This window comes from Procambarus clarkii, chromosome 28 (assembly GCF_040958095.1).
Source record: "Procambarus clarkii isolate CNS0578487 chromosome 28, FALCON_Pclarkii_2.0, whole genome shotgun sequence".
NCBI lineage: Eukaryota > Metazoa > Arthropoda > Malacostraca > Decapoda > Cambaridae > Procambarus > Procambarus clarkii.
Window position 1 is genome coordinate 5,980,118 of NC_091177.1, and position 14,032 is coordinate 5,994,149.

General features: G+C 49.2%; 1 protein-coding gene across 1 annotated transcript; it reads left to right on the forward strand.

The window, feature by feature from the left end:
* The first annotated feature begins 8,913 nt into the window (after positions 1 to 8,913).
* LOC123748347 (uncharacterized) lies at positions 8,914 to 9,507 on the forward strand. Its single transcript, XM_045730544.1, has one exon. The coding sequence runs from the start codon at positions 8,914 to 8,916 to the stop codon at positions 9,505 to 9,507; it is 594 nt and encodes a 197-aa protein (XP_045586500.1).
* Positions 9,508 to 14,032: the final 4,525 nt, after the last annotated feature.

Genomic DNA, 14,032 nt, shown 5'->3' on the forward strand with positions numbered 1-14,032 from the left:
AGAGAGAGAGAGAGAGAGAGAGAGAGAGAGAGAGAGAGAGAGAGAGAGAGAGAGAGAGAGAGAGAGAGAGAGAGAGAGAGAGAGAGAGAGAGAGAGAGAGAAATGGAGGGTGGAGAGGAGGAAGAGAGGGAAGAGATAATTAGACCGAATTGAGAATTCAATTGAATTTAAACGTTATTAACATCTGTGTGAACGTATTGATCAACACCTGTGTGAACGTATTGATCATCAACACCTGCGTGAACGTACTGATCATCAACACCTGTATGAACGTACAGATCATCAACACCTGTGTGAACGTACAGATCATCAACACCTGTGTGAACGTACAGATCATTAACACCTGTGTGAACGTACAGATCATCAACACCTGTGTGAACGTACAGATCATTAACACCTGTGTGAACGTACAGATCATCAACACCTGTGTGAACGTACAGATCATCAACACCTGTGTGAACGTACAGATCATTAACACCTGTGTGAACGTACAGATCATCAACACCTGTGTGAACGTACAGATCATCAACACCTGTGTGAACGTACAGATCATCAACACCTGTGTGAACGTACAGATCATCAACACCTGTGTGAACGTACAGATCATCAACACCTGTGTGAACGTACAGATCATCAACACCTGTGTGAACGTACAGATCATCAACACCTGTGTGAACGTACAGATCATCAACACCTGTGTGAACGTACAGATCATCAACACCTGTGTGAACGTACAGATCATCAACACCTGTGTGAACGTACAGATCATCAACACCTGTGTGAACGTACAGATCATCAACACCTGTGTGAACGTACAGATCATCAACACCTGTGTGAACGTACAGATCATCAACACCTGTGTGAACGTACAGATCATCAACACCTGTGTGAACGTACAGATCATTAACACCTGTGTGAACGTACAGATCATCAACACCTGTGTGAACGTACAGATCATCAACACCTGTGTGAACGTACAGATCATCAACACCTGTAAACGTCACTGAAAACTAATCCTAAGTCTCTAACCACTCCCCAAAACATAACACTATGATCCTAGAAGTGAGCCTACTGACTCGCTAGGCTCAGGGTTTAATGCCAGGAAATAAACCAAGGATCTTGTGCCAGCAACTAGGCCTAGGTCGGAGCCGGTCGGCCGAGCGGAGGAGCCGGTCGGCCGAGCGGACAGCACGCGGGACTTGTGATCCTGTGGTCCTGGGTTCGATCCCAGGCGCCGGCGAGAAACAATGGGCAGAGTTTCTTTCACCCAATGCCCCTGTTACCTAGCAGTAAAATAGGTACCTGGGTGTTAGTCAGCTGTCACGGGCTGCTTCCTGGGGGTGGAGGCCTGGTCGAAGACCGGGCCGCGGGGACACTAAAAAAAAAAGCCCCGAAATCATCTCAAGAAGATAACCTCAAGATATAACCTCAAGATATAACCTCAAGATAGGTTTCATGCCATGTCTGGACTAGAACTAGCATCTGAAGCCATGGACTAGGCTTCATACCTAAGGGTTTAGCCTATGGCTAGAGTCTCGTATCAGGAACTCAAGACTCATGCTGAGGGGACTAAGCCTAGGGATCTTATGCTAGAATCCTAGGGGAGCCAGATTCACAAAGCAGTTACGCAAGCACTTACGAACGTGTACATCTTTTCTCAATCGTTGGCGGCTTTGTTTATATTTATTAAACAGTTAATGAGCTCCGAAGCATCAGGAGGCTGTTTATAACAATAACAACAGTTGATTGGGTCGTTTTCATGACTGTAAACTGTTTAATAAATGTAAACTAAGCCGCCAAAGATTGAGAAAAGATGTACACGTTCGTAAGAACTTGCGTAACTGCTTCGTGAATCTGGCCCTAGGGGCCTGGGAACGCGTGTAGGAGAACGCAATGAACAGGAAGATTTGTATATCCTACAATGGTTCCCTATTTTAACTGATATATCTTCTGCATTTGTAGTAGAGGGTGACGTTGAGTGGGGAGGGAGCAGGGCTTACCTACCAGTGTCTATATCTGTCATGTGTGAGGAGGGGGGGGGGGGGGGCAGTGTGCAGCAGCGGCATGGAAGCCGCGCCTTCTTGGAGCTCAAATAATCCTGACAAGCTGCGGAGTTTAGCGAGAGGACTGTTGTGTGACACTCGTGGTCTATGCGGGGCGTCAACAAGTGGAAGACGCGGCTGTGAGCAGCCGCGTCTAACAGCCTGGTTGATCAGTCCAGCAACCAGGAGGCCTGGTCGACGACCGGGCCGCGGGGACACTAAGCCCCGGAAGCACCTCAAGGTAACCTCAAGGAATGCACTGAAATAAGTAGTCGGCTCACTGCACCAGTCTGGGGGCTCACTGCACCAGTCTGGGGCCTCACTGCACCAGTCTGGGGGGCTGACTGCACCAGTCTGGGGGGCTGACTGCACCAGTCTGGGGGGCTGACTGCACCAGTTTGGGGGGCTCACTGCACCAGTCTGGGGGGCTGACTGCACCAGTCTGGGGGGCTGACTGCACCAGTCTGGGGGGCTCACTGCACCAGTCTGGGGGGCTGACTGCACCAGTCTGGGGGGCTCACTGCACCAGTCTGGGGGGCTGACTGCACCAGTCTGGGGGGCTGACTGCACCAGTCTGGGGGGTGACTGCACCAGTCTGGGGGGCTGACTGCACAAGTCTGGGGGGCTCACTGCACCAGTCAGGTGGCTCACTGCACCAGTCAGGTGGCTCACTGCACCAGTCAGGTGGCTCACTGCACCAGTCTGGGGGGGCTCACTGCACCAGTCTGGGGGGCTGACTGCACCAGTCTGGGGGGCTCACTGCACCAGTCTGGGGGGCTCACTGCACCAGTCAGGTGGCTCACTGCACCAGTCAGGTGGCTCACTGCACCAGTCAGGTGGCTCACTGCACCAGTCTGGGGGGCTCACTGCACCAGTCTGGGGGGCTGACTGCACCAGTCTGGGGGGCTGACTGCACCAGTCTGGGGGGCTCACTGCACCAGTCAGGTGGCTCACTGCACCAGTCAGGTGGCTCACTGCACCATTCAGGTGGCTCACTGCACCAGTCTGGGGGGCTGACTGCACCAGTCTGGGGGGCTCACTGCACCAGTCTGGGGGGCTCACTACACCAGTCTGGGTGGCTCACTCACCAGTCAGGGGGCTCACTACACCAGTCAGGTGGCTCACTACACCAGTCAGGGGGCTCACTACACCAGTCAGGTGGCTCACTACACCAGTCAGGTGGCTCACTACACCAGTCAGGTGGCTCACTACACCAGTCAGGGGGCTCTCTACACCAGTCAGGTGGCTCACTACACCAGTCTGGGGGGCTCACTACACCAGTCAGGTGGCTCACTACACCAGTCAGGTGGCTCACTACACCAGTCAGGTGGCTCACTACACCAGTCAGGTGGCTCACTACACCAGTCAGGTGGCTCACTACACCAGTCAGGTGGCTCACTACACCAGTCAGGTGGCTCACTACACCAGTCAGGTGGCTCACTACACCAGTCTGGGGGCTGACTGCACCAGTCTGGGGGCTGACTGCACCAGTCAGGGGGCTGACTGGCACAACAAGTGACTGATCCTGCACCCACTAGTTTCGTCAAGCGAAGAGTGACTGCTTAATGATGGTGAGAGAGGCGTGAAGGTGAGAGAGGCGTGATGGTGAGAGAGGCGTGATGGTGAGAGAGGCGTGATGGTGAGAGAGGCGTGATGGTGAGAGAGGCGTGATGGTGAGAGAGGCGTGATGATGAGAGAGGCGTGATTGTGAGAGAGGAGTGATGGTGAGAGAGGCGTGATGGTGAGAGAGGCGTGATTGTGAGAGAGGCGTGATGGTGAGAGAGAATCAGGGAGAGGGACGGGGAAGGGCACGAAGGGTTTAGGGAGGCATGAATGGACGAAGGGAGACAGAAAGAAGGAAGAGAAGTGATTAAGGGATTGATAAAGCAGGGGAGGGGGCCCAGGGAAGGTAATGACAACATGGGGAGGGGTTAACAAGTGTTGAAGTACTCCCCGGGGATTTAATTTGCCCCTTTAACATAATCCCTGTGAGAGAGGGAGAGTGGGAAGCGAGTGAATGAATGTTCGAATGAGTATATAGTGAACGCGTGAACACTGTGAGTGAAAGGAGTACTAACGTCTCCAACTTGCTCTCAAAAGAGCCGTGTCAAATGCTAATGAATGAGGTGCACTCATTCATAGATGCATTCTTCGTTTGGAAGACGGGCTGGCCAAACTCCGCTGTTTATGAATGAAAAACGGTTTACACACGACTCACAACTGATTTTGTTCGAACACTTCCGGAACAAGTGCTTCACTGACGAATTTTGTTCGAATCACAACTCTGTAAATGCTTCACCCACGTACTACAAATACAAATAATCGCCAACAGAACCTAAACACCTAACCTAACCTATGCCTATATGTGCACAAAATGCTTATATATTATAATATTAATATATATTTGAGATAATTCCCGTTTTGAATGAACAGCATGTTAAAATTTATGAATGCATCTGTGGGGTCGACCGCTGAATGGAATGGACTTGAGTCGAAGACGGGTTGTGGTCTTATGACGGGCTGAAGGAAGAAATGTTCACGAAAAGTTCGAAGGCGATCAACAGAGAGTTGTTAAGTGTTTAAGTGAGAGTATGTTAAGTGTTTAAGTGTTTTGTCTTTCACGAAACATGGAAGGATGGCCACTGGGTTAACCATCTAACTCAAGACTGCCCAGTAATCTCCCTAGGGGACTGGTGTCGCTGCCCAGTAATCTCCCAAGGGGACTGGTGTCAACTACGGGCTCACCATAGCCCGTGCTACTTGGAACTGTTTGTTCCAGGTAGCGAATCTTTAACAACAACAACAACAGAGACTGGTGTCGCTGCTGGAGTCAAGCGGTAAGCTTGAAGACGACTATAGCAGTCGTTTAAGCTTTATATTTAAACCAAACTGGATTTTTTTATGAGAGCTGCTAAAGAGGTGTGTTAACTGCTCCACCAAGTGTGCCCAACCTGTTCCTTGTGCCGTGGAGCAGCTTTAGGTAAGGTTAGGTTAGGATAGATTAGGTTAGGTTAGGTGAGGATAGGATAGGATAGGTTAGGTTACGTTAGGCTAAGATATGATAGGATACGTTAGGTTAGGTTAGTTGAGGATAGATTAGGTTAGGTTAGGATAGGATTGGTTTGGTTAGGTGAGGATAGGTTAGGTTAGGATAGGATAGGATAGATTATGTTAGGGTAGGATAGGAGAGGATACATTAGGTTAGGATAGGATTGGATAGGATAGGATAGGTTAGGATAGGATAAGTTAGGATAGGTTAAGATACGTTAGGATAGGATAGGTTAGGGTAAGATAGGATAGAATAGGTTTGGTTAGCATAGGATAAGATAGGTTAGCTTAGGATAGGTTATATTAAGATGTATTCAACCTGTTCTTTTGAAATTTCACATTTTAACATATAAATTCCCCCCCCCCCCCAAGACCTGATGCCCTTAACAACACACTGTCTCACAAAACTGACGCGAGGTCCCGTTTTCTATTCGTGGGTCCTCGATTAGGTTAGGTTCGGGATGTTTAATACATCATTTTAATGACGTTGTGATCGCGCCGAGGGGCCGGGTTCCAGTCGGTGGCTACTCTCACCGGCCGGTAGGAGCAGTCACCTAGTTATGCTTGCGTGGGGGGGTTGAGCTCTGGCTCTTTGGTCCCGCCTTTCAACCGTTCCAGTGTGTGAAGGAGCGCATGCACAGGCCCCCCCCCCACCCCCCCACCCCCCCCCTCGCTGGGGTGAGGGCGTGCGGGGGCAATAATTGGAGTATTCAGCAGCTAGTTAGTGCAAGGAAGGGGAGAGCGCGAAGCCTCTTGCGTATTGTGTGATATCGGGTCGCGCTGCACGGGACGCAAGAGATGTCGGGACGTGCGGCTGTCTCTGCTGGTGTTACTGCTGCTGCTGCTGCTGGTGTTACTGCTGCTACTGCTGGTGTTGCTGCTGCTGCTGCTGCTGCTGCTGGTGTTACTGCTGCTGCTGCTGCTGCTGCTGGTGTTACTGCTGCTGCTGGTGTTACTGTTGCTGCTGTTGCTGCTACTGTTATTGCTGTTGCTGCTGCTGCTACTGCTGCTAGTGTTACTGCTGCTGCTGCTGCTGGTGTTACTGCTGCTACTGCTGGTGTTGCTGCTGCTGCTGCTGCTGCTGCTGCTGGTGTTACTGCTGCTACTGCTGGTGTTGCTGCTGCTGCTGTTGCTGCTGGTGTTACTGCTGCTGCTGCTGCTGCTGGTGTTACTGCTGCTGCTGCTGGTGTTACTGCTGCTGCTGGTGTTACTGTTGCTGCTGCTGCTGCTACTGTTGTTGCTGTTACTGCTGCTGCTGCTGTTGCTGCTGCTGCTGCTACTGCTGCTAGTGTTACTGCTGCTGCTGCTGCTGCTGCTGCTGGTGGTGTTGCTGCTGCTGCTGCTACTGCTGCTGGTGTTACTGCTGCTACTGCTGGTGTTGCTGTTGCTGCTGGTGTTACTGCTGCTACTGCTGGTGTTGCTGTTGCTGCTGGTGTTACTGCTGCTGGTGTTACTGCTGCTGCTGTTACTGCTGCTGGTGTTACTACTGCCTAAACCCCGCAGACCCCGCTCTAATGGGCTCACGTCGGGGTTTCGTCTCGAAATCTAGAGTGCATAGTAGAGCATACAATAGGCATATCTAGAGTGCATACTAGACCATACAATAGGCATATCTAGAGTGCATACTAGAGCATACAATAGGCATATCTAGAGTGCATACTAGAGCATACAATAGGCATATCTAGAGTGCATTTTACTTAATTTTTACTATTATTATCATCCAGTTTTTAATGCAGTTGATCGTAAACAACTTTTGACCAATGAACAAATCCACAAGGGCCGTGACGAGGGTTCGAACCTAAGCCCGAGAGGATCCCAGACGCTGCCTTAATCGATTGAGCTACGACATGGTATAAAAATTGCAACCGGGAAATCATCTTGATATACCAACGGATCCTGCAGTTCCCGGTTGCAATTTATATACCATGTCGTAGCTCAGTCGATTAAGGCAGCGTCTGGGATCCTCTCGGACGTAGATTCGAACCCTCGTCACGGCCCTTGTGGATTTGTTCATGTGATGCATCACGCTATTGTGATTTCTGTGTGTAACTTTTGACCAAGTAAATCTAACTCTTTATGTTAAGGAAGAAATACGAATTTGAAAAATCAGAGTTTTTTTTTTTTAAATAGAAACAAAAAATTCGACGCACTGTCAAGCTGTCTGTTGCGGCGAGAAACTGCGGTAACACCGTGACCGCACGCGGCCAAGCACGTGGTTGCGGCAATGCTTTATTTGGGGGGATGGGGGTGGGAGGGGTAAAGGTTGACTAAAGAGGATGGAGAGGCACAGGCGAAGAGAAAACTTTGGAAAGGGGGAAATATAGGGAGAGGAGAGGGAGCTATCAGGAGAAAGCGTCAAGCCATTACGATTATATAGCACTTGGAAGGGAGCAGGATAAGGATTTAGGATGGTACGGTTAGGGGGGGGTGGAAATGGTGCCCAACCACTTGGACAGTCGGGGGATTGAACCCCAGACCTGCATGAAGCGATATCGTCGCTCTACCGTCCAGCTCAAGTGGTTGGACGAGAGGAAAATATAGTATTAGATGCTGTCCGCCTTGCTGACCTGGTGTGTGTGTGTGTGTGTGTGTGTGGGTGTGTGTGTGTGTGTGTGTGTGTGTGTGTGTGTGTGTGTGTGTGTGTGTGTGTGTGTGTGTGTGTGTGTGTGCGTGTGTGTGGGTGTGTGTGTGTGTGTGTGTGCGTGTGTGTGTGTGTGTGTGTGTGTGTGTGTGTGTGTGTGTGAAGTTCTTCACGTGCATTTCAGCATATATGGAGGTCTGTAGATGAATACTGTGTAGTATTCACATATACACACTCAGATGCTTCTATAAATACTTCGATGTTCCGTTTAAGTTTTTTTTTATTTTATTATTTATTTATTTGTTTACTTATATATTATTATTTGTTTTTTATGAGTGAGAGAGATTTCTGCTCAGTGTTACATCTAGGAATTATGTATTGTGGGGCTGGATTTCTATCGAGTAGATAGAGGCTCTTGGGTCATCAGCTGTGGGAGCGGGGTGTCTCATCTTGAGCCACCAGCCGTGGGAGTGGGGCGTCTCATCTTGGCCCACCAGCTGTGGGAGTAGGGTGTCTCATCTTGGCCCACCAGCTGTGGGAGTGGGGCGTCTCATCTTAGCCCACCAACTGTGGGAGTGGGGCGTCTCATCTTGGCCCACCAGCTGTGGGAATGGGGCGTCTCATCTTAGCCCACCAGCTGTGGGAATGGGGCGTCTCATCTTGGACCACCAGCTGTGGGAGTGGGGCGTCTCATCTTGAGCCACCAGCCGTGGGAATGGGGCGTCTTATCTTGGACCACCAACTATATAGATGTATTGATATGCAAACATTACATGCCAACCAGCTACTCGGCAAACATGCGAGGCGATCGTGCACGTCCCCGGGACTCAACGGAACGACACATCCAAGCGAAGGAAAATATATATTGAGCAACAAAACAGAGAAATATATGATTGAGTCACGCACTCTCTCCCTCTCTCTCGACCTGAACTCAACCCGAGTCAAGAGCTTCTCAACCTCAGCCAATAATGTTCTTGTTCGAAACTCGCGGTGTTTTCTCTCTACGATGAGGTATAATGAGGTGTATGTGAGGAGGAGGAAGGTCGTTCTGCGTGTTCTGCTACTATACGAAACCTTTACATCTCTCCAAAATCATGGCGGCTTTGTTTACATTTATCAAGCCGTTTATGGGGTTCCGGGGCACAATGAGGTTGTTTATAACAATAATAACCTTGAGTTGTGAAGTTTCCAAGCTCGTGAGCTGCTTAATAAGGTCAACAAAGCCGCCATCATTAAGGAAAGATGAACAGGTTTCGTATGTGGTTGATGAAGTCTGGTCTTAGTGAAGTACAGGGAACCTACGATAAAGTTTTGGAGCAAGAGTTAATGGTTGTGAAGATTAGCATACTTGAGAGAGCATTTATCCTGGTGGCCACAGCATCACCCAGCAGCCACAGCATCTTCCAGCAGCCACAGCATCACCCAGCAGCCACAGCATCACCCAGCAGCCACAGCATCACCCAGCAGCCACAGCATCACCCAGCAGCCACAGCATCACCCAGCAGCCACAGCATCACCCAGCAGCCACAGCATCACCCAGCAACCACAGCATCACCCAGCAGCCACAGCATCACCCAGCATCACCCAGCAGCCACAGCATCACCCAGCAGCCACAGCATCACCCAGCAACCACACCATCCCCCAGCAGCCACACCATCACCCAGCAGCCACAGCATCACCCAGCAGCCACAGCATCACCCAGCAACCACAGCATCACCCATCAGCCACACCATCACCCAGCAGCCACAGCATCACCCAGCAGCCACAGCATCACCCAGCAGCCACAGCATCACAGGAGACGGCGTCGCCTCGCCACTCCCTCGACTTAGACAATGAGTGTAATTATCTCGACAGGATGGCAATGAGGCTATTGACCGACAGACGGGTTAGGTGACAGTCGCCTTAGGTGACAGTCGGTGAAGGTGACAGTTGTGGTGACAATCGGTGGTGGTGGGGGCCTTCCCTGACGACTGTCAGTACTCACCTATCACTGACCAGAAGGAAGTAAAGTCTAGCTCTGTAGCCCCGCCGATTGGGCCTTGATGTATGCACCTGTGGCGCTAAAATTTAACTTTCTGACTTCGAATTCTTTATGGAATATAGTATCTAAAGGTGTGGATGGAGGCGGCTTCTGCAACTTCTACAATTTCTTTGACTAATTTGCTTTTCCAGCTCCCACTTACGACCTACTTTCTCTCACTTTAAAGAGGCTAACCTTGTCGATTACCCTCAGTATGATGTATGTTCCAATCATGTCCACTCTGTTTCTCCTCTATACCGGCGTGTGAGGTCCAGTTCCCTTCACCTGTCCTCATAGCTTAGCCCTCTTGGTTCTGGTACTAGTCTCGTTGCAAACCTTTGTACTTTTTCAGGTTTGTTTCACGTTAAACAGAGTACGATTTCCGGGCCGGTGCCGCGTATCAAGGGATGTGTAGATGGCGGTGTTGGTCCTCCCCCCCTGGTGACTGTGGTGGGCAGAGAGGTCCCAGGAGTGGAGAGTGAAGGCACGGAAGGGATTGGGCACGAAAGGGTGGTCGTGGAGCCGTCAGGAGGGCCAAGACTCAGTAGTGTGTGTGTGTGCGTGCTGAGAAAGGGCGAGTGCGGAGAGCGGTTGTCGAGGCGGCCTCATCCTTGACAGGATTATTGTCGTTGTGGATATATATCACAGCGCCTTTCCAGGGGCCCTTGGCTTGTGGGAGAGTGGGGGAGGGGGGGGGGGGATAGTTTCTTCCCCCTAATAGTTCTTGCATAATAGAGTTTGCAGGACTCTTACAGTTCTTGCATAATAGAGCTTGCAGGACTCGTACAGTTCTTGCATAATAGAGTTTGCAGGACTCTTACAGTTCTTGCATAATAGAGCTTGCAGGACTCTTACAGTTCTTGCATAATAGAGCTTGCAGGACTCTTACAGTTCTTGCATAATAGAGCTTGCAGGACTCTTACAGTTCTTGCATAATAGAGCTTGCAGGACTCGTACAGTTCTTGCATAATAGAGTTTGCAGGACTCTTACAGTTCTTGCATAATAGAGCTTGCAGGACTCTTACAGCTCTTGCATAATAGAGCTTGCAGGACTCTTACAGTTCTTGCATAATAGAACTTGCAGGACTCTTACAGTTCTTGCATAATAGAGCTTGCAGGACTCTTACAGTTCTTGCATAATAGAGCTTGCAGGACTCTTACAGTTCTTGCATAATAGAGCTTGCAGGACTCTTACAGTTCTTGCATAATAGAGCTTGCAGGACTCGTACAGTTCTTGCATAATAGAGTTTGCAGGACTCTTACAGTTCTTGCATAATAGAGCTTGCAGGACTCTTACAGCTCTTGCATAATAGAGCTTGCAGGACTCTTACAGTTCTTGCATAATAGAACTTGCAGGACTCTTACAGTTCTTGCATAATAGAACTTGCAGGACTCTTACAGTTCTTGCATAATAGAGCTTGCAGGACTCTTACAGCTCTTGCATAATAGAGCATGCAGGACTCTTACAGTTCTTGCATAATAGAGCTTGCAGGACTCTTACAGCTCTTGCATAATAGAGCATGCAGGACTCTTACAGTTCTTGCATAATAGAACTTGCAGGACTCTTACAGCTCTTGCATAATAGAGCTTGCAGGACTCTTACAGCTCTTGCATAATAGAGCTTGCAGGACTCTTACAGTTCTTGCATAATAGAGCTTGCAGGACTCTTACAGTTCTTGCATAATAGAGCTTGCAGGACTCTTACAGTTCTTGCATAATAGAGCTTGCAGGACTCTTACAGCTCTTGCATAATAGAGCTTGCAGGACCGATCTTCAGTTCCAACTCGAAGTCGATTACTGCAGTAACTCCCGACTCTTGTTGACATATCTGCTGTTCAGAACTAGTGATAGAGGAAGTTTGTAGTTTGTTCCCCTTTGTTGCCCTTAAGCCTCAGGTATCCTTACCTGAAGACCTGAAACCTCAGGTCTTCTCGTTGACCAGACCACACACTAGAAGTTGAAGGGACGACGACGTTTCGGTCCGTCCTGGACCATTCTCAAGTCGACAATCGACTTGAGAATGGTCCAGGACGTCGTCGTCCCTTCAACTTCTAGTGTGTAGTCTGGTCAACATACTTCAGCCACGTTATTGTGACTCATCGCCTGCCTTAGGTCTTCTCGTTTTGTGGCTCTTAAACCCTAATATCCTATATCGATTACCCTGGGTATGTATATATCTGGATCATGTCCCCTCTGTTTAATCTTTCTTCCAGTGTCCCTGTATCAATATATGTAGGTATATGTATCGTTTTCTAAATCATTCGTGTCCATGTTTCCGAAGACTGTTGGGACGATTGCCTCCTTGGTATATGGTAGCGATGGCTGTACTTTTTTAATGAGACTTGTGGTTTTAATGCACAGCGATATGCATCTATTGCACGACTGCACACTCCAATGCAACCACGGTAAACCTTCAACATGCCAAGCACTACAGAATAAGTGGAGCAAGATCAATGCCTTATGCTTCTTTATGATTGACTCAACTCCCCCCCTCGCTTGAGTCTATCACTAGGCACAGGGATCAATATCTTTCAGCTCCGCGTCTTCGGAATTAATCTCAAAATGGGGCTTTGTTGACATTAAGGTTCCATAACGTATTTGTAGACTTATGACAAATGAGAACAAATATATTATTCCTACATAATAGTTTATTTACGACTATCCACACACACACATAACACCAAATGGGGGATGTAAAATACTTTACCCATCCTTCTATCCCTGCAAAACTTTCCCACGGCCCTTCGCTCAATGCCAGCGTCCATTTCCTCAAAATAAAAATATTAATCTGACCTGTAACTGTGTGACAACTGCGTACAAATGCACACATACACGCCCGTACGCTCACGCCCTGACGCCCACGCACATACGCCCACGCGTCCACGCCCACGCCCCCACGCCCACGCGTCCACGCCCACGCCCCCACGCCCTTAGTGCAGGCATCCTAATTGTGGTCATTATGTCTTCGGCAGGTATACTTCCCCTTATAATAAACTCGGTGAGCGTCGCCGTTCAAGTGACTGGAGGACCTAAGTGGTCGGTGGGGGGGGGGGGGAGGGTGGTATACTTTGACAGCAGTGATAATTATGTTTGACACGAGTAGTGATGCAGTGACACTTAATTCTTTTGACAGAGGTGTATGACTTTAGTGTGCGTGTGCGTGTGTGTGTGTGTGTGTGTGCGTGCGCTCGCGTGAGAATGGGAAGAGGGGGAAGACAATTTTATTTTACAGCATCCGCTAATATGTAACTGCGTATATGTATAGATGGTTGGGATCCTGATCTCTTACTGAACCTCTCCGCTGTAGGTGGCTTCGAACCCCCCGCTGGTCGAGCCCAAGATCAGCTGCGTTGTTGCAGTAGCCATTGTACCGTAACTTGTGAAGCTGTCAGCCCAGCTTCACAAGTTATAGTACAAGATCTACAGCTAATAAGAAATTACCTTCAAGAACACATTCTAAGAATAAGCCTTAATAGAACAGAGTCCGAGTCACTCCAAGTTGTACCAAATTCCTAAGACAGAGTAGCACGCTTGGCCCCTTGTTGTGGAGTGCCAGGCACAGCGACCCTTCACACTTTGTCACTGGAGGGCAGTCCTCCTGAGGGCAGTCCTCCTGAGGGCAGTCCTCCTGAGGGCAGTCCTCCTGAGGGCAGGTTACACTTGCTGCTGAGAAAGCACGGAGGATTTTCAGGATTAGAAAGAATGACAAAGTGGGAGTAGCAGAAGAATGAATCCCAGATTCTTCTTAGCGACAAGGGCCAACGTCATGGATTGAAACTTGACTCTTCAGGGAGCCTGGAGTGGCCCGTGGTGAGCCTAGCAACCCTGGCAGGCAAACAAGAACATAGAGCACCAAGAAGCGTCTCCTCGTCAGCAGCGGTTGCCAAACAACAGGGAGACAACCCCCATGCTCTGTCATCGCTCGGATGCTCAGTCACCAGCAGCTCTTCTCTGGCTGTGCCATTTTCATTCCCCAGAACATCACACTGTTTGCTAATTATTCCTTCCTTCGAACATGTTCTCTCAGCATGTATATAGTCATGACATCACGAAAAACTGACCATACTAAGGTTCTAGGACACAACTGCCTCCAAATTCACCCCGAGTCTATTATGATTGATGTCCAATCTCTTTAAAAACATATAACAGCATTACATAGAGCAATTACATTTTTAGGCATCAAAATGAGCTGATGTAACGTTAGTAAATGTGTGGAATTAATTCAGAAGAATGAATGATACATATATTGAATGCTGGTCGTGGCTTGCACACCAGAGACGACGTAGGACTCGGGATTAAGACCTACAGCAGAAGACATATGGGAGTCCTCTCTCTCCTCTC